This window comes from Herpailurus yagouaroundi, unplaced genomic scaffold (genome assembly GCF_014898765.1).
Source record: "Herpailurus yagouaroundi ecotype Mexico unplaced genomic scaffold, PumYag 100, whole genome shotgun sequence".
Lineage (NCBI taxonomy): Eukaryota > Metazoa > Chordata > Mammalia > Carnivora > Felidae > Herpailurus > Herpailurus yagouaroundi.
The window spans coordinates 36,280,634-36,305,224 of NW_024412391.1; the positions used below are offsets into that span (position 1 = coordinate 36,280,634).

General features: G+C 38.7%; 1 protein-coding gene across 5 annotated transcripts in view; it reads left to right on the forward strand.

The window, feature by feature from the left end:
• Window positions 1-24,532, forward strand: part of MATCAP2 (microtubule associated tyrosine carboxypeptidase 2) — a 76,012-nt gene extending 51,480 nt beyond the window's left edge. For 3 of the 5 annotated variants that reach the window (XM_040472251.1, XM_040472246.1, XM_040472249.1), the window contains 5 exons: window positions 4,098-4,241; window positions 4,854-4,986; window positions 5,496-5,801; window positions 19,669-19,766; window positions 22,485-24,532. In XM_040472251.1, the coding sequence (XP_040328185.1) occupies window positions 4,098-4,241; window positions 4,854-4,986; window positions 5,496-5,801; window positions 19,669-19,766; window positions 22,485-22,646 (843 nt within the window). In that variant the 3' untranslated portion in view covers window positions 22,647-24,532. Of the gene's footprint in view, window positions 1-2,033; window positions 2,053-4,097; window positions 4,242-4,853; window positions 4,987-5,495; window positions 5,802-19,668; window positions 19,767-22,484 lie in introns of those variants that run through there. The other 2 variants (XM_040472247.1, XM_040472250.1) reach the window with 2 other exon arrangements.
• The last annotated feature ends 59 nt before the right edge of the window (window positions 24,533-24,591 follow it).

Sequence of the window (24,591 nt, forward strand, 5' to 3'; positions counted from 1 at the left end):
GTGAGGTGATAGCTGTGTCAATCAACTTGATTGTAGTAATCATTTCACAGTGTGTACATATACTAAATCATTACATTGTACACCTTTAGAAAAACACATCACATGGTACAACCTAAATATGCCCCATTTTTATTATTTTGTTTTTTAAGTTTATTATTTATTTTGAGAGAGGGAGCACACGTGCACATACCCTGAGTGGGGGAGGAGCAGAGAGAGAGAGGAAGAGAGAGAATCCCAAGAAGGTTCCACAATGTCAGCACAGAGCACAACTCAGGGCTCGATCTCACGAACCGTGAGATCATGACCTGAGCTGAGATCAGGAGTCAGACGCTTAACTGACTGAGCCACCAGGTGCCCCCACAATTTTTATTTGTATTTGTTAGTCATAACTCAGTAAAACTGAAGAAAAATGACTTTTTCCTCTTGATCATAACACTAACAAATGCATATTGTAAAGAATTTTAAAACTTCTGAAAAGTACAGATAATAAACTTCAGTGCAATCTATCACTCCATCCCAAACAGGAGCAGCAGCCTTTGGGTATATTCTTGCAGGCTTCCTTATGCCTTTTTACATTGTTTATTGCCTTTTTCTTTTTCCAAACTGAGATCATACTCCTAAAATTTTTGTGGCCTGCAGTTAAGAGATTGCATAAAGCAGTAGAAATTGTAATATAAAAATATTCACTGATGAAGTGACCACTCAACATTTCTGCTCTCTTTTAATGTTTGAACTTATTCACCCATTTAACCACTGTTTCTGTCTCTGCGCCTGGGCGTTATTATAATGCAGGTGGATTGGGAAGTTATTTCTTGAGGTTAGTGAAGGATACTGGAGATCTTTGTGATCACTGACAAATCTATCTAGGTTGGACCAGTTGAAAAACTGTTGAAGAAAAATCAGTAGAGATAACAATAGGATAGGCACTTTAAAGAATGATTGGACATGACATCATATTAACACAAGCTCCCATGTAGTTTGCCACCATTATGATGCCATGTAAATCAGGATGAAATGAAGGATGTTATGTGCTATTGTATATCATTCTGATGGAAAAATCACTCCCCCTCCCCCCCAGCCCCCACTATTTTTATTCATTCATTGATGAATCAAAAAATTAGTACATAGGCATACATAAAGGTTGCCTAAATGTTATTAAGCTGCCAAGGTATGTTTTCTTTCTTAAATTTATAGGATACGTTTTTAGTATAAACTTCCTATCAAATTGTCGTTTCCTATTAGGAATATGAATGAATATGAACACTTAATAGCCTTCTAGTACCATTTATTGGCAATAACAGGGAACACCTGTATTTAAGTTTTTCTTAATTCTCTAAATTCTATCTGCTGTAATAAACATAGTAGTACCCCTTATCTGTGGTTTCACCTTCTGCAGTTTCAGTTGCCTGAGATCAACCTCTCTCTGGAAGCAGATGATCCTCTTTCTGACATATCGTCAGAAGGTCAGTGGTAGCCTCATGCTGCTGCCTGTGTCATTCGCCCCCCCCCCATCTTATCACACAGTCATTTTATCATCTCACATCACAAGAAGAAGAGTGGGTTATGGTACCATAAGATATCTTGAGAGAGAGGCCACATTCACTTATCTTTTATTACAGTATATTGTTATAATTGTTATATTTAATAGTTATTGTTAAACTCTTAATGTGCCTAATTTATAAATTAAACCTTATCATAGGTGGGTATATATAGGAAAAAAAATAGTGTACATAGGCTTTTGTACTCTGCATTTTCAGTCATCCACTGGGGTCTTAGAATGTATCCCCTGTTACTACCATAGTAACCAGATAACGACAGTTTTTCTAGTGAGTAAGCATATGCTAGAAAAGCTAATTTTATCCAAAATTAAGTACATACTTTAAAAACATACAACTACAAGTTATATTAAAAAAATTCTTTAACCTTTTTTAGGTCTAAATGTCAGTCCAATATAGAAGGCACCACATCTGTCTCTCCTGAAATTAAGGCCAAATTTCTTACCTTCTTCTCACCGTGTTTGATATATTGATGACTTGGGATCATTAGACTAGGGTATGCAAAAAATATTTGCTAATCTGCTGAAATGGGTTTTTAATTATGTGCTTTTATTCTTTTACTTATCAGAGTTGTCATATAAAAAATGTAGCCTCTTTATGCTATATTTCCATTCTCTGAGATGCTGCTTTTTACTGTGCACATGAGTCATCTGAGGATCTTATTAAAGTGCATGTTCTTATTCACTAGGCGTGGTGGGGGGCAAAATTCTGCATTTGAAACCAGCTCACAGCCTTTCGACCACAGTTTGAATTGCAAGGCTTTCAAGAACAGTTTTGGGGGGCGCCTGGGTGGCGCAGTCGGTTAAGCGTCCGACTTCAGCCAGGTCACGATCTCGCGGTCTGTGAGTTCGAGCCCCGCGTCAGGCTCTGGGCTGATGGCTCAGAGCCTGGAGCCTGTTTCCGATTCTGTGTCTCCCTCTCTCTCTGCCCCTACCCCGTTCATGCTCTCTCTCTGTCCCAAAAATAAATAAACATTGAAAAAAAAAAAAATTAAAAAAAAAAAAAAACAGTTTTGGGAACAGAAGCCAGGCAAAGCCTATCGAAGCCATTTCTTGTTACACTAACTTTAAGTCACATGCCTAGTTTATTAGTAATACATATTTTTTTCAGTGGAGATATATATGTTGTATCATAACTTGTAGTGTGTTCGTTTTCTGTAGTTTTTGTGTTGAGCATATTATGTACAGCGGTGGCATTTACAAAGAATGAATGTACCGATCATGATGACGATGATGATGTAATAATAATTGACAGGTATTGACTACTTATTTGTACTTTACAAAGATTGACTAAATTTTCTCAACAAAACCATGAAGTAGACATTATTATTGTTACCCCATTTAAAAATGAGGAGGCTTACTGACAAGTTTAGTGACTTGCCCATGGCCACAAAGCCAGAAGGTGGATAGAACCAGGGCAGCAATGCAAGTAGTCTGACTCTGGTGCTTATAGTTTCAATCTCTTTACTAGTCTGACAGTAAAAAACTAGACTTCATAGCATGAATTTTCTAGCTTCTCTCTCAGTTCCTATAAGATATATTTGCATTTTCTAGCTTCTTTCCCAAAAGGCCTTTTGAAGATTCTTTTTCTTCCGTATGTTTTCCTTTCTTGTGGCTTTTTCAAGATACTAAGGATCTCTGATTCATTACTAGGGGTTTTTTTTTAGTCTTCCTTTCTGTAAATCTGTGTTTAGAAAAGATCTCAATTTTCATATTCTTTTGATGTGAAAATTAATGAAGAATAAAAAGTAGGTAGCACCCTTCCCTGAATGAAAGATGAAAATGTTTTTAGTAATGTTGAGACTGTTTTCTGTGAAAGACTAGCCCAGGAAAGCTTCAAATTTTATAAGATTGTCACAGAAGAATTGTGGATTATTTTTTTGTGTTCTTGAAAATTGGGGCTATGGGGCGCCTGGGTGGCGCAGTCGGTTAAGCATCCGACTTCAGCCAGGTCACGATCTCACAGTCCGTGAGTTCGAGCCCCGCGTCAGGCTCTGGGCTGATGGCTCAGAGCCTGGGGCCTGTTTCCGATTCTGTGTCTCCCTCTCTCTCTGCCCCTCCCCTGTTCATGCTCTGTCTCTCTCTGTCCCAAAAATAAATAAACGTTGAAAAAAAGAAAATTGGGGCTATTATTTTTTTTATCCAAATGGCAGTTATAATTTAGTAATTAATCTGGAGACATACCTTCCACTCTGAGTTCTCTTGCCAAACCACCAAATGGTCTTAGAGAAGCCAAGGAGCCCTCTGCCTTATCTCCTCAGCCTGTCAGGTGGTGACACTGTATGCAGTACCTTTGTCCTTTAGCATGTGAAGGAGAAACAAACACAGAAAGAGGATTTCTAAGTACTGAGGTGTTTGTAAAAATTTGTGACAGTGAGTGAACAGTGTTTAGGATTAGATGTGGTACCTCAGTTGCAGTTTCATTTGGAAATCAATAAACACAGAACAGGTCATGATCAATAAGAATATAACTGGCTTATTACTCATCTCAAAATAATTCAAGGTTATTTATTTGCATTATCTGTGGGTTTTTTTTTTACAGTCCATCAATATTATGGAACTGACTTTACAGAAATATGGAAGTTATGAAAAATTTGAGCAGGCCACCGGTGGCAGCCTGCTATCTAAAACTCGAATCTGGAGTCACGTTAGGAAGTACATGATGAAAGAAGGCTGCATGGGTGAGGTATGAATTGGGATGACACGAGATGCTGACTGCTGGCATTTTAACTCCCGGTGCCACATGGTTTTCTCTGCAGGTTTTGTTCTCCCATCCCCATTCTGCTCATTAAATTAGTCACCCAGAAGTCTCACTAAATGCTAAGTTTATGTCGCATTGAATTATTTTGCTTACTATGTGTTTTTCTTTACTTACTACCACTTCTGTATACTTTATGGAATTGTTGGAATTGTTTTATGAAAATTCTTAAGAGATTTGCCTCAGTGGCTCCTCTTGTTAGTAGCCAGTTCAAAATAAGCTTTGGCCCAACAGCGAACAGGACTCTGGCTTGTATACCTTCCTTTGCATCATTGTAGCCAGGGGGGACTGTATTTGAGAGCGCGGCCCTCTACTTTCCTTCATTCCAGGAAAGGTTCTTGAGTTCCCCCAGCTCAAAGGTGGAAGCGTCAGAAGTGATTGGCCCTGCATTTCATCGTCTAGGTTTCTGGGAGATTTGAATTGGTTATAAGCAAAATAAAAACATCTTGATTTATGGGTCTGTGGTTTCCTGTGAAAGCTGCTTCTCCCCAGCCTTTACATTTTGTTTCATATATTTATATTTTTCCTCTTGCTCCTTAGATTGTAGTACATCTCACTGAAGATCTGCTTTCCCGAGCTTCGATGACAGTGGTAAATGGATGTCCAACGCTGACCATCAATGTTTCCACTGCACGTGAGCACTGGCTGGAGGGAATGCTGAGGCATGAAATAGGTAGGGTAGCCCTTCTCCATTTGTTCATTTGTAGTATCAGAAATCAGCATCAGAGAAACATTCTTTTATAATGGGGTTTTCTCTTAGCAGTATTTAGCAAAAAGTAATGAAATTTTTAGGTTTCACTTGAGCCAAGATAGTAATGTCTTACTTCAAATTAGATTTTTTCAGGCACTGTGTAGCTGTATTAAGCATGGATAGTCATTTAACTCCTCTGAATTTTAGTCCTCCCACCTGAAACTTGAAGAAATTGAACTAAGTGCTCTATCTCATATTTTTTTCAAATATCAAAGTCTGTGATTCTTCCCTTTACCTCTCCTAATGACACATGTAGTCCTTCTGAAGGCAGAGTACCTCCTGCAAAAGGCTTTAGGGTCAGGTAATTTTCCACTTTGTTTTGTAGGTACACATCAGTTTAATTTTAGAACTGTTGGTAGAATCTTTTTTTGGCTAAGAGTTAAAATGAGAATGTCATTTCTTGGTTTTTGTGTGCCTTTTCTTGTCCACAGGCACACATTATTTTCGAGGTATTAACAACCTTCAGCAGCCGTGGAACAGTTGGACTGGTCGTAAAAAACATGAGCTAAAGCCAAACAATCCCACAGAGGAAGGACTGGCAAGTATTCACAGTGTCCTTTTTAGAAAAGACCCCTTTTTATGGAGGGCTGCCCTCCTCTACTACACTGTTTATCGAGCCAGCCAAATGTCTTTTTGTGAACTCTTCAAAGATATTGGAAAGTTTGTCAAAGACCCCAATACAAGATGGGATTATTGTGTACGAGCGAAGAGGGGATGGACTGATACTTCTCAACCAGGTGGGTGTCCCTTGACTATAGGTTTCCTGACTTGTGGTTAGTTGTCTGTTGATTTTGGTTACATCCTTCTCCACCAACCATAGAATTCACTTACTTACGAAAAAGTAAACCTGTTACTTGAGGTCGGTGCTAGTTTTCCCAAATCACGTTTCATTAGCATTATTTTCTCAAATCTCATTTTGAAAAATTTCAAGCCTACAGAAATATGGCAGTGATAGAATTCACACCCATATTACCCTTCCTGTAGATACATGAATAGTTAACATTTTGCCAGTTCTGCCTTCTCGCGCTGATTGTAAAAACAGGTTTACTGAGATATAATTCACTTGGCATACAGTTTGCCCGTTAAAAGGTACAGTTCAGTGGTTTTTAGAATATTCGTAGTGTTGTGCAGCTGTCACCACTGTCTAATTCCAGAACGTTTTCATCACCCCAAAAATAAACCTGTACCCATTAACAGTCACTTCCCATTCCTTCTCCCCCATGCCCCCAGCTCCAAGTAACCATTACTCTACTTTCATAGGTTTGCCTGTTTTGGACATTTCATACAGATGGAATCATATAATATATAACCCTTTGTGTCTGGGTTCTTTCACTTAGCATAATGTTTTTAAGATTCATCTTAAAAATGGTAGCATGTATCAGTATTCAGTCCTTTTTATTGCTGAATAACAATATATATGTATATGAAATTTTATTTTTCTATTCGCCATTAATGGACATTTGAGTTGTTTCCACATTTTTTGGCTGTTACAAATAATGTGGCTATGAACATTTGGGTACAAGTTTATATTTTTAATTCTCATGGATTATATATATATTTTTGAGTGGAATTGTTGGGTCATATGGTAACTCTCTGTTTAACCTTTTGAGGAACTGCCAGAATGTTCTTCAAAGTGACTGCTCCATTTTACATTCCCACCAGCAGTATATGGGGGTTCTTATTTTTTTTTCTTTTTTTTTTGATTTCAGGAATAAAATTTAGTGACTCATCACTTATGTATAACACCCAGTGTTCATCCCAACAAGTGTCCTCCTTAATGCCCCTCACACCTTTAGCCCATCACCCCCACCCAACACCCTTCAAGCAGCCCTCAGTTTGTTCTTTGTATTTAAGTCTCTTATGGTTTGTCTCCCTGTTTGTATATTATTTTTGCTTCCCTTCTCTTATGTTCATCTATTTTGTATCTTAAATTCTGCATATGGGTGAAGCCACATGCTCTTTGTCTTTCTCTGATTTCACTTAGCATAATATACTCTAGTTCTACCCACATTGTTGCAAATGGCAAGATTTCATTCTTTTTGATCACCAAGTAATATTCTGTTATATATGTGTGTATGTGTGTGTACATATATACATATATGTGTATATATGTGTTACACGTGTATATATAATACATATATGTACCATACACACACACACACACACCCCACATCTTCTTTTCCGTTCATCAGTCGATGGACATTTAGGGTCTTTCCATACTTGGGCTATTGTTGATAGTGCTGCTATAAACATTGGGGTGCATGTGTCCCTTCAAAACAGCACTTCTGTATCCTTTGGATAAATCCTTGGTCATAGGATAGTTCCATTTTTAACTTTTTGAGGAACCTCCATGCTGTTTTCCAAAGTGGCCGCACCAGTTTGCATTTCCACCAGCATTGCAATAGGGTTCCTCTTTCTCCACATCCTTGCCAACATCTCTTGTTGCCTGAGTTGTTAATTTAAGCCATTTTGACACATGTGAAGTGGTATCTCATTGTGGTTTTCATTTGCCTTGCCTCCAGAGACATGTCAAGTAAGAAGTTGCTGCAGCTAAGGTCAAAGAGGTTGTTGCCTGCTTTCTCCTCTAGGACTTTAATGGCTTCCTGTCTTACATTTAGGTCTTTCGTCCCTTTAGTTTATTTTTATGTATGGTGTAAGAAAGTGGTCCAGGTTCATTCTTCATGTCACTGTCCAGTTTTCCCAACACCATTTGCTGAAGAGACTTTTTTTTCCATTGGATATTCTTTCCTGCTTTGTCAAAGATGTTGGCCATATGTTTGTAGGTCCATTTCTGGGTTCTTCGTTCTGTTCCATTGATCTATAGGTCTGTTTTTGTGACAGTACCATACTTTCCTGATGATTACAGCTTTGTAATACATCTTGAAGTCCAAAATTGTGATGCCTCCATCTTTGGTTTTCTTTTTTAGGATTGCTTTGGATATTCATGGTCTTTTCTGGTTCCATACAAATTTTAGGATTGTTTGTTCTAGCTCTGTGAAGTATGCTGGTGTTATTTTGATAGGGATTGCATTGAATATGTAGGTTGCTTTGGGTACTTTCGACATTTGAACAATATTTGTTCTTCCAATCCATGAGCCTGGAATATTTTTCCATTTTTTTGTGTTTTTCAATTTCTTTCCTAAGCTTTCTGTAGTTTTCAGTGTATAGATTTTTCACTGCTTTAGTTAGGTTTATTCCTAGGTATTTTATGGTTTTTGGTTCAATTGTAAATGGGATTGATTCCTTGATTTCTCTTTCTGCTGCTTCACTATTGGTGCATAGAAATGCAGCCGATTTCTGAGCATAGATTTTATATCCTTCAACTTCGCCGAATTCATGGATCAGTTCTAGCAGTTTTTTGGCAGAGCCTTTTGGGTTTTCTACGGAGAGTATCATGTCATCTTCAGAGTAAAAGTTTTACTTCCTCCTTGCCAATTTGGATGCCTTTTATTTCTTTGTGCTGATTGCTGAGGATAAGGCTTCCAACACTATGTTGAATAACAGTGGTGAGAGTGGACATCCCTGTCTTGTTCCTGACCTTAGAGGGAAAGCTCTCAGGTTTTCCCCATTGAGGATGTTGTTAGCAGTGGGTTTTTCATACATGGCTTTCATGATCTTGAGATATGATCCTTCTATCCCTGCTTTCTTGAGGGTTTTTATCAAGAATGGATGCTGTTATTGTCAAGTGCTTTTTCTGCATCTATTGAGAGGATCATATGGTTCTTATCCTTTCTTTTATTTACATGGTGTATCATGTTAACTGGTTTGTGGATATTGAACCAGCCCTGCATCCCAGGAATAAGCCCCACCTGATCGTGGTGAATAATTCTTTCAATGTATTATTGGATCTGGTTTTCCCGTATCTTGTTGACAGTTTTTGCATCCATGTTCATCAGGGTCTGTAGTTCTCCTTTTTAGTGGGTCTTTGTCTGGTTTTGGAATCAAGGTAATGCTAGCTTCATAGAATGAGTTTGGAAGTTTTCTATCCATTTCTATTTTTTGGAACAGCTTCAAAAGAATAGGTGTTAACTCTTTATTTTTTAATTTTTTTAATGTTTTATTTATTATTGAGAGACAGAAACAGAGCATGAGCATGGGAGGGGCATAGAGAAGAGGCAGCAGGCTCTGTGGTTTTCATTTGCCTGGAGCAGTCTCCAGTCTCTGAGCTGTCAGCACAAAGCCCAACGCGGGGCTCAAACCCACAAATCACAAGATCATGACCTGAGCTGAAGTTGGACGCTTAACTGACTTGAGCCACCCAGGCCCCCCAACTCTTCTTTAAATGTTTGGTAGAATTCCCCTGGAAAGCCATCTGCCCCTGGACTCCTGTTTTTTTGGGAAATTTTTGATTACTAATTCAATGTCTTTATTGGTTATGGGTCTGTTCAAATTTTCTATTTCTTCTTGTGTCAGTTTTGGTAGTTTATGTTTCTAGGAATTTGTCCATTTCTTCCAGATTGCCCATATTGTTGGCATATAATTGATTATATTCTCTTATCATTGTTTGTATTTCTGCAGTTTTGGTTGTGCTGTCTCTTTCATTTGTGATTTCATTTATTTGGGTCCTTTGCTTTTTCTTTTGATCACTCTGGCTAAGGGGTTTATCAATTTTGTTAATTCTTTCAAAGAACCTTTCACTGCTCTGTTCAACTGTTGTTTTTTTTTAATTTTGATATCATTGATTTATGCTCTAATGTTTTATTATTTCCCTTCTTCTGCTGGTTTTGGGCTTTATTTGCTGTTATTTTTCCAGCTCTTTTAGGTGTAAGGTTAGATTGTGTATTTGAGACCTTTGTTCCTTTTATGACCACCTTTGCTGCATCCCAGAGGTTTTGGGCTATTGTGTTTTCATTTTCATTGGCTTCCATGTACTTTTTAATTTCCTTTTTAATTTCTTGGTTAGGTGTGCCTGGTTGGCTCAATTGGTTAAATTTTCGATTCTTGATTTCGGCTCAGGTTATGGTCTCACAGTTTATGAGTTCAAGCCCCATGTTCGGCTCTATGCTGGCAGCATGGAGCCTGCTAGAGATCCTCTCTCTCTCTCTCTCTCTCTCTCTCTCTCTCTCTCTCTCTGCCTCTCCCCTGTGCACTCAAAAGAAACTTCAAAAAAATTTCTTGGTTAACCCATTCATTCTTTAGTAGGATATTTGTTAATCTCCAAGTATTCATTTTCTTCCCAAGTTTTTTCTTGTGGTTGATTTCAAGTTTCATAGTGTTGTGGTTTGAAAATATGCAAGGTATGATCCTGATCTTTTTGTACTTGTTGAGGGCTGATTTGTGTCGCAGTATGTGATCTGTTCCAGAGAATGTTCCATGTGTACTCGAGAAGAATGTGTATGCTTTACGATGAAATGTTCTGAATGTATCTGTTAAGTCCATTTGGTCCAGTGTGTCATTCAAAGCCATTGTCTCCTTGTTCATTTTCTGCTTAGATGATCTGTCCATTGTTGTAAGTGGGGTGTTGAAGTCCCCTACTATTATGGTATTATTATCAATGAGTTTCTTTATGTTTGTGTTTAACTGATTTATATATTTGATTTTTCCCATGTAGGGGGCCTAAATATTTACAACATTTACAATATCTTACAATCTTCTTGGTGGATAAACCCCTTAATTATGTTATGTTGCCATTCTTCACCTCTTGTTAAAATCTTTATTTTAAAATCTCGTTTGTGGGATATAAGTAAGACTACTCTAGTTTCTTTGATGACCATTGGCATGATAGATGGTTCTCCATCTCCTTACTTTCAATTGCAGGTGTTTTTAGGTCTAAAAATGGGACTCTTGTAAGCAGCATATAGATGAGTCTTGTTTTCTTATCAATTCTGATACCCTGTGTCTTTTGATTGTAGCATTTAGTCCATTGACATTTAGAGTGAGTACTGAAAGATATGAATTGTGTTACCTGTAGAGTTGGAGTTTCTGGTGATGTGCTCTGGCTCTTTCTAGTCCTTGTTGCTTTTGGTCTTTTTTGTTTTGTTTTCATCTTTTCCCCAGAGTCCCACTTAAAATTTCTTGCAGAACTGGTTTAGTGGTCAGGAACTCTTTTAGTTTTTGCCTGGAAAACTCTTTATCTCTCCTTCTATTTTGAGTGACAGTCTTGCTGGATAAAGAATTCTTGGCTGCATATTTTTCCAATTCAGCACGTTGAATATATCCTGCCATTCCTTTCTGGCCTGCCAAGTTTCTGTGGATAGGTCTGCAGCAAACCTAATCTATCTTCCCTTATAGGTTAAGGACTTTTTTCTTCCTTGCTCTTTCAGAATTCTTTCCCTGTCTGTGTATTTTGTGAATTTGACTATGATATGCCTTGGTGATGGTCAGTTTTTGTTGAATCTAATGGGAGTTCTCTGTGCTTCTTAGATTTTGATGTCTGTGTCCTTCCCCAGATAAGTTTTCAGCTATAACTTGCTCACATAACCCTTCTGCCTCTCTTTCTCTCTGTTCTTTTCTGGGACTTGTATGATTCAGTTGTTATTCCTCTATAATAAGTCACTGAGTTTTCTAAGTCTTGTATTGTGCTCTTTTGCCTTTGTTTCCGTCTTTTTTACTGCTTCATTCTCCATAATTTTTTCTATATCACTGATTTTGCTGCTCTGCTTCATCTGTCCTTGCCATCATGGCATCCATTTGAGATTACACCTTGGTTATAGCATTTTTAATTTGTCTGACTAGATTTTACATCTTTTATCTCCACAGAAAGGGGTTCTGTGCTTTTTTTCAACATATTCTTATTATCATGGTTCTAAATTCTAGTTCATCCTGCTTCTTTCTGTGTTGTTTAAGCCCCTGGCTGTCATTTCTTCCTGTTCTTTCTTTTGGGATGAATTCCTTCATTTTTCATTTTGGAGGAAGAAAAATTAATAAAATAAAAAATTTAAATTGAAAATTTTTTTAAAAATTAAAAAAAATAAATGAAGCTAGATCCTAGGTGTGTTTTGGTCTGCTTGTTGAAAGAAGCTTTATGGAATAGAGAAAAAAGGGGAAGAAAAGGGGGAAAAGAAAAAATTTTTAAAAATTGACATAACAAAATCGAATAGAACAAAAAAATCTAAAAAATTAAAAATAAATTTTTCTGTATCCATGGAAAAGAAAGGAAACAAAATTTAAACAGATAAATGAACCAGCAAACAGAATGAAACCCAAATGAAGTTACATCCAGTTTCCCATAGAACTCAAACTGTGAAGTGCTCTGTAGTTGGTACACTAAGCAGGTGGGGTGACTTGTGCTGGTCGTCTAGGGGATGTGTTTAGAAGGCACTGTTGGGCAAGGCTTGGTGTAACAGCTCTGTTCTCCACTAGGTGGCACTGCTTAGCTTACTGGGGTGGATCAGTGTGGTGTGCATGCACATGTGCAGGAGAGTTGGAAATGGCTTCATCCAGCTCCCTAATCTCTGGCACAGGAACTTTGCATTCTCACTGACCTGTGATCGAGCACAGGTCTCAGGACTCCTTCCCCTCCCCGCCTCTACCCTGCTCGTGTCCAGGCTGTCTACCCATCAGGTGGCACCTCCCTCCAGAGTTTTATCTCCGATGGGGTTGTGTTTCAAAATCCCACACTTCAGAGACCCCTGTGGCTTGGACCCATTCCAACTCTTCAGGGGAGAGTCTCACTGAGCAATGGCGAACGGTCAGCTTGCCCCAGAAAATGTTCATGCCATCACGCAGCAGCAGAGGTTCAGAGATTGTGGCAAATCACAACACACAGCAAGCACCAGGTTTCACCACACTCCAGTGTCTTTGTCCCAATACCAGCAAACGTGGCTGCTCTCCAGGGTCCGCTGGGACCTTTCCCTGTGCGGAGGCTTTATGACCTCTACCAAATGCACTCCAAGCAGGGGAAGCACTTCTCCCCGTGTGGCACATGGACCCCTGGACCACTCTGCCTGTTCCTGGGGATTCGCCCTGCTTCCTCACCAGAGTGCCACCAGGCACTGAGCTCTGGAATGTCAGACTCTGTGCTCCACTGTTTATAGAATCCCGGTAGTATTGAGACTCTCTCCTTTAATCCTGTTATTGGGATTCTCTCCTTTATCTCCTGTTACTGGGAAACAGATTTCTTGTTCAGTCCCCTGCAAGTGTTTTCACTCTTTCTCTCCAGGGGAGTGTTTTCCCTGCACTCTCCCAATGACTGCACTCTTCTCCTCTGTCTCTGCCAAAACAGCTCCCTACCTGCTGTGGCTTTTCACTCCCCCAGTTCTCCTCTCCACACTGTGTACCTGCCAGTTTCTGGGCTCAAGTTATGCAAATTCTCTCTGCTCAGTCCTAGGTGTGCAAAATGGTTTGGTGCTGATCTAGCTGCATTTCAGGGACAAGAGAAGCTGAGGGAGGGTCTCCATGCTGCTCTGCCATCCTTTGGTTTTTATTTTTCCATATCCTTACCAACACTTACTGTTTTCACTTTAAAAATTATTATTATAGGGGCGCCTGGGTGGCGCAGTCGGTTAAGCGTCCGACTTCAGCCAGGTCACGATCTCGCGGTCCGTGAGTTCGAGCCCCGCGTCAGGCTCTGGGCTGATGGCTCAGAGCCTGGAGCCTGTTTCCAATTCTGTGTCTCCCTCTCTCTCTGCCCCTCCCCCGTTCATGCTCTGTCTCTCTCTGTCCCAAAAATAAATAAACGTTGAAAAAAAAATTAAAATTCCAGTGTCATTAGTATAGTGTTATATTAGTTTCAGGTTTACAATATTGTGATTCAGCAATTCTGTATTTATTCAGTGCTTATCACAATAAATGTACTCTTAATTCCTTTCACCTGTTCCACTCATCTCCCACCCACCTCCCCTCTGGTAACCATGAGTTTATTCTCTATATTTAAGAGTGGTTCTTTTGGTTTCTTTTTTTCTTTGTTTTGTGCTCCCTTGCCTCAGGAGACAGATCTAGACAAATGTTGCCAGTGTCCAGTTATTCCCTGTGCTCTTTTCTAGGATTTTTAGTTTCAGGTCTCACATTTAGGTTCCTTAAATCATTTTCAGTTTATTTTTGTGTATGGTGTAAGAAAGTGGTCCAATTTTCCCAACACCATTTGTTGAAGAAAGTTTTTCCCATTGAATATTTTTGCCTCCTTTGCTGAAGATTAATTGACCATATAATCATTGGTTTATTTCTGTGTTCTCTATTCTTTTCCATTGACGTATGTATCTATTTGGCATCAGTACCATACTGCTTTGATTACTAGAGCTTGGTAATGTATCTGGAAATCAGGATTGTGATAACCTCCCGTATTGTTCTTTTTCCCAGATTACTTTGGCTATTTATGGTCTTTTGTGGTTACATACAAATTTTAGGATTAATTGCTCTAGTTCTTTGAAAAATGCTATTGGTGTTTTGATAGGGATTGCATTAAATTTGGAAATTGCTGCGTAGTATGGTCATTTTAGCAATATTGTACAAATCCATCAGCATGGAGTATCTTTCCATTTGTGTCACCTTCAGTTTCTTTCATCAGTGTTTTATAGTTTTCAGAGTACAGGTCTTTCATCTCCATGGTTAAGTTTACTCCTAGGTATTTTATTTTTGGTGCAATTGTAAATGGGATTGTTTTCTTAATTTCTCTATATGCTCAATATCAGGGTATAGAAATGCAGTGGATTTCAGTATAATGGTTTTGTGTTGTGCATCCTTACTGAATTCATTTATCAGTTCTAGGAATTTTTGCTGGAGTCTCTTCATTAAGTTCTTCATTAGTAAACCATACTAAAAGCATTAAATCTATACTCCTCTCCCCACCACATTTTAGGTATATGGTGTCATAATTTACTTCCTTTTATTTTGTGAATCCCTTGACTGATTTTTATACATGTGCTCTATTTTATTACTTTTGTGGTTCCTACTTTCCTTATTCCTGCTTATGGTCTTTCCTTTCCACTCAGTGAAACTCCTTTAGCATTTCTTGTAAGGCTGGTTTAGTGGTGATGAATTCCCTTAACTTGTGTTTGGGAAATTCTCTCTCTCCTTCTATTCTGAATGATAGCTTTGTGGGATAGAGTATTCGTCATTGCAGGTTTTCTTTCAGCATTTCAAATATATCATGCCACTCCCTTCTGGCCTGCAAAGTTTCTGCTGAACAGCTAATAGTCTTAATTGGGTTTCTCTTGTGTGTAACTGTTTTCTTTTCCCTTGCTGCTTTAAAAAAAAAATTAATGTCTATTTATGTTTTGAAGAAAGAGTGCAAGTGGGGCAGAGACAGAGAGGGAGGGAGACACAGAATCTGAAGCATGCTCCAGGCTCTGAGCTGTCAGCACAGAGCCTGACATGGGGTTCAAACTCAAAAACCGCAAGATCATGACCTGAGCTGAAGTTGGACGCTCAACCAACTGAGCTATCCAGGCACCCCCTTTCCCTTGCTGCTTTAAAATTCTCTCTTAGGGGCGCCTGGGTGGCGCAGTCGGTTAAGCGTCCGACTTCAGCCAGGTCACGATCTCATGGTCCGGGAGTTCGAGCCCCACGTCGGGCTCTGGGCTGATGGCTCGGAGCCTGGAGCCTGTTTCCGATTCTGTGTCTCCTTCTCTCTCTGCCCCTCCCCTGTTCATGCTCTGTCTCTCTCTGTCCCAAAAATAAATAAACGTTGAAAAAAAAAATAAATAAAATTCTCTCTTAATCTCTGCTTCTTGCCATTTTAATTACTATATATTCTAACAAAACAGAAAAATCAAATAAAGGAAGCTAGATCCTAGGTGTGTTCCAGTCTACTTGCTCAGAGAAGCTTGATAGAAAAGAGAAAAAAACATTTAAAATTTTAAAAAAATTAATAGAATAAAAAAGTGTTTAAATTTAAAATTTTGCTCTTTCTGTATCCAAGAAAGAGAAAGAAAAGAAAAAGAAAACAACATAAAAACAGAAGCAAAGAAAACAACCAAACCAACAAACAGCATGAGACCCAAATGAAGTTATATCCAGTTTCCCCTAGAATTGAAACTGCAGCATACTATAGTCTGTAGACTAAGCAGTTGGAAGGGATTTGTGCTGGTCTTCTGGGGGATGTGCTTGGAGGGCACAGGTAGGCAGGGTGTGGTGTAACAGCTCTGTTCTCCACTTGGTGGCTCCGCTTAGCTCAGTGGGGTCGGTCTCTATATGTACCTACTAGAGGTGAAAATAGCTTCACCCAGCTCTCTAATTTCTGGCACGGAATTTTGTGCCCTCACAAACATGTCATCAAACACCCCTCCTTTTTCTTAGCCTTCCATCCACTCCCCACCTTTACCTTCTGTTCAAGCTGTCTGCCTACCAGGTGGCGCCTCCCTCCAGAGTTTTATCTCAGATGGGGCTGTGTTTCAAAACCCCACCCTTCAGAGACCCCTGCGGTTTAGACCTGCACTGATTCTCTGGGGGAAGATCTTGCTGAACAATGGCTGGGTGCTGGCTTGTCCCAGAAAATGTCTGCCTGCTCCCAAAGCAGCAGAGGCTCAGAGTTTATGGTAAATCACGACACAGCTGGCACCAGGTTTTCCTGCACTCTAGTGTCTTTGGTCCAATTTCAGTAAAAGTGGCAGCTCTCTGAGGTCTGGTGGGACTTTTGCCCACTGGGAGACCTCTACCAAATGGATTCCTAGCAGGGGAATCTTTTCTCCCTGGATGGCACACGGGGACCTTTCAGAGTACTGCTCCTGGGGATTTGTCCCACTTCCTAACCAGAGCACTGCCAGGTGCACCGAAACTTCAGACTGCGCTCCACAGTTTATAGAATCCTGGCGATATTGGAACCCTCTCCTTTTACTCTGTAATAGTTTTGGGGAACAGATTTCTTGCCCAGTTCCCTGTGTTTTCACTCTTTTTCTTTCTCTCTAGTTGCTTTTGGGGGAAGTGCTTTTCTTACATGATCCCGATCCGCTGCGTTCTCCCCCCCCCCCCCCCGTCTCTCCGCAAAAATGGCTCCCTGTCCTCCATGGCTCCGTGACTTTTCTGTCCCCCAATTCACCTTTCCACACCATGTACCTGCCAAGTTCTCTGGCTCAAATTATGCAGATTGTTGCGTTAATCCTCAGATCAGTTCCCTTGGTGTTCAAAAATAGTTTGATGCTGATCTAGCTGTGTTTCAGGAAGGTGACAAGCTCAGGGTCTCCATACTACTCCACCATCTTAATTCCATCTCAATTGCTATATATCTTGGTGTGGATCTCCTTGGGTTGATTTTATCGGGAGCCATTTGTGCCTCCTGATCTGGATTTCTTTTACCTTCCCCAGATTAGGGAAGTTTTTAGCTATTATTTTTTCAGATAAATTTTCTTCCCTCTTTTTTCTCTCTCTCCTCCTTCTGAGGTCCTTAGAATGTTATTATGCATGATGGTGTTGCTGAGTTTCCTTAATCTGTTTTCATTTTTTATTGTTTTTCCTGTTCAGCTTCTTGATTTCCATTACTCTGTCCTCCAGGTTGCTGATCCATTCTTCTGCTTCCTCTACTCTACTATCTATTCCCACTAGTGTATTTTTAATAGCAGTTATTGAGTTCTTGATCTGGGATTGGTTCTTTATGTTTTCCGTCTTTTTGTCGAGGGTGGCCTTATGAAGAAGAGGTTTTGTAGTGCTGTGTGGTTGGGGTGGGGCATATGGTGCCTGCAAGATCCACAGTGGTCTGCTGTTGGAGGGGACCTACAGCCATCTGGGAAAACTCCTGTGGAGGCCAGGATGGAGTGGTAGATCCGCAGGAGAATACAGCTTTGCAAGCTGGGCGAGGGTCTGCTCTCTGAGGGGACCTGTAGCTGTTTTGGAGAACTGCTGAGGATGGGCTGGAGGGGGCAGGGTGCATTGTTAGCAAGCCAGGTGGAGAGTATTTGTTCTGGTTCCTGCCTATGTCCATGTATCTAGGCTGTGGTTGGGAGAGGGATGGCACCCATCAGCTCTTTTGTTCTTGGAGAAGTCTTCTAAAGATTCTTGTCCCTCCAGCACACATGCTGAGATTATTAAATAAGTCTCCTTCCCATACATCCCAGTGCTGCTTCTATGCTGCACCTCAGTGGGGTTGTTTGGTATGCTTTCTCTTTAAGGTTAGGGACTCAGTTTCCTATTGCTCTCCAGGTCTCCCATGCCAGAGCTTCATGATTTTTAAAGTTCCAGGTATTAAGCCCCACTGACTGTAAGAACCCATGAAGCTAAGCCCCTCTGGCTTTCAAAGCCAAATGTTAAGGGATTTGTCTTTGTAGTGCAGGTCCCCTATGTGTAGGGTGCCAGGTGTGGGATCTGCTCCTCTCCCTTCACTATGTTTTACAATGATCCTCTCTCCTTCCTGCATGGTTACGGTGTTCCTCTCTCCTGAAGACAATCTCCTATCTCTGCCCTTTCTTCCCTCTTCAGTGTGGCCTCTCTACATTTAGCTGTGGAGAGTGAGTTCTTCCAGTCTTCAGGTTGTTTTTTTGAGTTATTTACACTAATGTGGGTGTTAATAATTATCTCCATCTTGGGACAAGGTGAGCTTAGGATCCTCCTACTCTGCCATCTTCCTTGGAAGTCCTACCGCACTGGGGTTTTGATTTGCATTTCCCTGATGATTAATGATGTTGAGCATCTTTTCATGTGCTTTCATGGTCCTTTGCATATTTCCTGTGGATAATTGTCTATTTAGACCCTTAGTCCATTTTTTTATTGGGTTACTTTTATTATTGAGTTTAAGAGTTCTTTATATGTTCTAATTACAAATCTCTTGTCAGATACAGGATTTACAAATATTTTCTCCCACTCTGTGGAGGAAAAATAGCTATAAGGAAAGTGTTCCTTATAGCCATTTTTTAAAATCTAGATCCAGTCAGGGCTCATGCATTAGGTATCTCAAATAAGAGTTTTGTTCCTACTGAAAAGTAGGACCAGCTTATGAGATAGGAGCCTAGTTTACAAAGTGTCCCACTTTTTGTCCATAATTCCTATGCTTTTAGCATACCTAAAAAAAGTAATACTTTCTTAATGTAGGACTTAATGGAGGATAGAATTTTAGTCCGTTTAATAGAGCAAAATTTTAGAAAATTTACATAAGTTATGTCACGGGAGAAAAATTTTCTTTGTGAGTGGAACACTCTTAACTAGTCTCCATTCCCGTGGGCTGTTCCTACTTTCCATGTCTTCATATTTTGTTCTGCTTTTTAAGTGTCCATGTTAAAATCCAGTTCTAATTCTTATTTTCATATGGAGGAATAGTATCAACATTACCTATAACTTTTTAATGGTGTAAGGAGTAGCATTTTTAAAAACCAGGGGTTTCTGAGATCCCATGTCTTCACATTGCCTTTGAGATTCACTGCTTTGTAGCCATCCTTCCCCTTGCCTCAAGTGCCTCTGTGTACATGGGAGTTAGGGTTATGACCAAATAGTGGGAGTGTGGGTGACGTATTTATGAGTCCTATATTTTTAACTACCTGTGTTTCTTTATAACTGGAAAAAATGCTGCTTTAATTATGGGAGTGGGGATCGGGAGAGAAAAAAATCTTAAAGGGAAGCTGCCACTCGGCACATTATCCTGGTGCTTCCCAAGACCCTGTATTTTATGTTATGAAGACAGTTAATTTGCCGTGTATATTTTCACTCAGGGCTGATTCCTACAGTAAAGGGAATGGGTTAGTATCTAATTACTTAGTAATTTTACTAAACATCAGAAAATAAATGCTATTGTGGTTCCTCCAGGGTGCTTCAGTAAAGACCAGGTCTACTTGGATGGCATCCTGCAGATCCTCCGGTACAGAGAGACCATTGACTTTCATCTACTGACTGCTCTGGGGAAGGTGAGTGAAACCAATGGCAAAACCATTGGTTGGTGTGAAACCAACACCCGGGGTCATTATTTCCTTCAGCTCAATTTAATGATTCAATAAGATTCAGGTTCAAATTGTTTTTATACTTTGTGTTGGAGTAAGTTTCCTTCTTGTGATAACTGGAGGGAAGAAGTATGGTTGTTACAAAACCAAGTTTCAGAATTTCTTCGTGGACAATAAGAGGTAAATGAAGGGAAAAATAAATTTGGCAATGTATTTTTAATGTACATCATCTAAAGCATTTTAAAGTGAGCTGCAAATATAACACTTTCTCCTTTATCTCCCAAATATTGTGACATGACCATGTGATTTTTTTTAAGAAATGTATCACTGATTCAATACAATATCTAAAACACAGTCTACTTAATATTTCTCAGATTATCCCAAAAATGTCCTTTGGATCCTGGCTCACAAAAAAAGAGCTACAATCAGGATTGGATCCTGCATTTGTTCATAATATTTAGTCTCTTAATCTGTAACAGTTCCTCTTGTGCTGCCCTCTACCAAGTGTTTTTGTTTTTCCTGACATTTTTGAGAGTCCAGGACCATTTTCTTGGGAATTCCTACAATCTGGATTAATGAATTGTTTTCTTATGGTTAGATTCAGGCTAAACGTTTTTTACCAAGAATACACTACATGCGTGACTTGTTTATAGTGCATCACGCTAGAAAGCACACATGTGATTTTGTTCCATTATCAGTGATACTTCGTTTGATCACTGGGTAAATTACAATGGAAAGATCTGGAAAGATCAGAAAATAAAGGTATCTTTTTTGTATTAAATAAGTAATCTGTGGGGTAATACCTGTGAATGTACTGTTCCTTAAATCTTTCAAGGAATGGTTTTAATATCCATTGTTCTTTGCCCAGTTAACTACACTAGTGGTAGCAAAATAGAGATATTTTGATTCTTTTACATTTCATTCTTTTTTGTAGTATTGTTATGGATTTCTCTTTAAAAAAAGAAAAAAACAAAACTTTGAGAGAGTATGAGTGAGGGAAGGGCAGAAGAGAGGAAGACACAGAATCGCAAACTGGCTCTGCACTGTCAGTGCAGATCCCAAGGTGGGGCTCGATCTTGCAAACCGAGAAATCATGACCTGAGCCAAAATCAAAAGAGTGAGACACTTAACCAACTGAGCCACCCAGGAACTCCCAGACTTATTCTTTTATTCAGCCCTTCCACTGGCTACTCCTTTGTTTTTAGAAACATGTCATCATGTTTGCTGGCTAAGTAAAATACGCTGGGCTCATTTTAGACTTTTTCTACCCAAATCTCAGCTGAGATATTTTTCTAAGGATACAAATTTAATACACAGGAATCTGTTGCATGTCTACATATTAATAACAAAGCAGAAAGAGAAATTTAGTCCCATTTACAATCGTACCAAAAGGATAAAATATCTAGAAATGAAGATGCCACAAACAAGTGGAAGGATATACTGTGCCCTTGGATCAGAACAATTAATACTGTTAAAATTTCCCTAATAGCCAAAGCAATCTACAGATTCAGCACAATCCCTATCAAAATACCAGTAGCATTTTTCACAGAACTAGAATAATCCTAAAATTTGTACAGAACCACAAACAACCTCGAATAGCAAAGCCATCTGAATAATGAAGAACCACACTGAATGTGTAAGAATCCGAGATTTCAAGGAACACTACAAAGCTGTAGTGATCAAAACAGTATGGCGTTAATACAAAAACAGATACGTAAATTAATGGAACAGGATAGCCCAGAAATAAACTCATGCCTTTATCAATTAATCTATGATAGAGGCAAGAATATACAGTGGAGAAAAGACAACTTCCCTCAGTAAATAGTGCTGAGAAAACTGGACTGCTTTCTTACACCATAGACAAAAATAAACTCAAAGTGGATTAAACACCAAAAATTAAAAGCAAACAGACACAGTAATTTTTTGGACATTGACTTTTAGCAACATATTTATGGCTGTGTCTCCTCAGTCAAGAAAGGAAAAATAAATTACTAAACCACACCAATATCAACAACAAACCCATTTTCATTACACTTAGTGGTGTAAATACTCAAATAATTTCAATAACTTAAATTTTAAAATGTAATAAAATACAATATGAACATGATTTCTTTATAATCTTTCCACTGAATCAGGAAGAGTGTTGATCACAAGACAGTAGTTTTTAAAGCCAGCCATGTTTTGGAATTTAAAGTTGTAATGACAGTTTCTAGAACTTAAGCCAATCTTTGGTATTTATGGGTGAAACGTTTTATGTAGGTAAGTGAATAACGTGAAATTTTATAAAATATTTGCTTATAAAAATGCAAAATAAAAGTAAAATAATTCAACATAAAACACAATTTTATTTCTGAAATTAAATAGAAAATAGGAATTCAGTATATAATTGTGCTGATTTTCCTAATTCCATAATATGGCATTTATATTCTAGCTATTTCCTGGGTTCTTTTATTTAAATTTAGGACATTTGTTTAGATTTAGAGTTTCTCATACACATGTATTACATTTAGTTGTATAATTTCTAGACAAACTGAGTATAACACATTCTTATTTAATATAGTAAAGGAAGTCACTGATTTTTGTTACTTTGCAGGTATTAAAGTAATTTGAAAGCCAGTCCATGTAAAGTTTCACTTAAGACTTAAGAAGTTACTTACGTATAAAAACTATCTTCCTTTTTTTCAGGTCTCTTATGAAGATGTGGATCGCTTAAAAGGATTGGCAGTTATTGAAAACATGAGGGTCCCTCATTTCCTGCAGGACCATGGCCGATACATGGAACATTTAGAGAAGATCATGGAAGTGAATGAATTGACTGACAGGGAACTGAAAGATCTTATATATTAATCAGCATTCTTGCAGACATAGTGAAGCTATACCTCTATATTATAGTTAGGTGCAGTTAGCACCAGCATATTTATAAAAGATGAATGTTTACATGAGTTTTCTGAAGAATGATCTGCAGTATTCAGCTGAATTTTTAAAAGGTTAAGTACAAACCTTACACTGTTTCCCTAACATGTTTCTATAGGCTGCAGGGGGAAGTTCCTCCTATTTTCATCTGGATCTCAACAGAGTTCGATGAAAATACTACTGGTGAGTGTTTTTGAAGAATCTTGGTCAAACTGAGTAATAAGCATCTGCCTGAGCACCAAGACCAGCCCTGGCTAGAGACTGAATTCCAGTCTTGTTTTAACTACAAGATTATATTTTACTTGATAAATAATGGTAATTCTTTGAAAAATTAGTTTTGTTATGCTCCCAAAAGCTAGCTGCTTTTTTTCTTTATTTTACACATTATTGTTTCACCTGATCAATTTATAGGAACTAAATTAGAGAATTACTTCATTTTATCTAGTTATTCCCTAAACTTTATTTGCTGAAACAAACTTTATCCCTTCCAGATTTTAACGAAGTTTTAGGGTCTTTCCCTCCCCATTCCTGTATATAGATGGTAAGTACAAGTGGTTTGTCTACATAGACTAAAATAGCTGGGGAAGAGAGAGAAGCTACTCACCTTTTTGTTAAACGGAGTGACCAGCAAGACACAAATACACTAATGTAGTTTCTGTAGGAGCTGGATGTTGACTAGGTAGCATCTACCGTAAACTTGACCATGCCCTGAAAAGTGGAATTCCTGGACATTGCCATTTGGTAAACTGGTCTTGTGATATTGGCTGAGTATATTTTATTTCATCAAGCCAATAATGACAGTTTGACTCTGAAAAATGAGAGTTCTGTTTTGCTACATTTCCTCTGCTAAAAGCATATACCCCTAGCTTTGTATAATTTATTGATTTCAATACATACTTGGGTATATATACTTGGAATCAAATAGTTCTTCAAACAGCTTATTTTAATGATCAGGAAGAACACTGCTGTAAATACCCCATTCAAAATTGCTACTCTAATTTTTACCCAAAGCTATCTGAGAGTTTATCTTTACCTCATTTCAGGCTTAAATATGGTGCTAACACTGGTAGATGTATACTGCAAAGCCTGGTCCACATTCCTGCTAGGAAATTATTTTAGGAAATTTTACACAGGCTAGGTTATGTGATTTTCTCATTCACATAGCTAGAAGGGCTTGCCTCCAAGAAGAATGTTGCAGCAGACAGGATGTATTCTAACTGGCATCTGGTGGTTCTCACAGAGCCACACATGTCACTTTTGGTAAGTAGCAGGCCAGGCCCTTTTGGAGCATTAAACGTACCCACACAGTGCCATGATTGCTGGAGTGTGGCCTGCACATTTCTGTGCAGAGCCGGGGCATACACTGTGCCAACACTGACCAGATACTGGAAAACCACTCTTGACCCCTCGAGCATATTTCCTTGTAGCATAGTCCTCCAGTTTCAGCTTTGGTGTAGCATTTTCTAACTTTGTCTTCAAACCTATCAAAGGTGATTGTGAAAACTGTGCATTATTAACTGGAAATGAAGTATAGACAAATGGCAATATTTTACGTCCTGTGATTTAAGCCCAAATGCTTATAAATTCAACATTTGTAGGCAATAACTGCTAATCATATGTTACAGTTTAAATATAAAGGAAAATCACAACAGCCTTAATATCCTGTTGGTCAAAGGATTATTTATAGTGATTCTAGTCCCTGAATTTTAAAATGGATATTCTGTATCTGAGTTGGAAAAGGAAACACTTTCTTGCCTTACTGCTTCAGTATAAAGACAAAAACCAGTGCTATCCAGACAAAAAAATGACCTTAAATCACATTGATTGTCTTAAGCTATTTTAAAAGTTAGCAATGAACCAAAAATTGTTGCAGATTAGC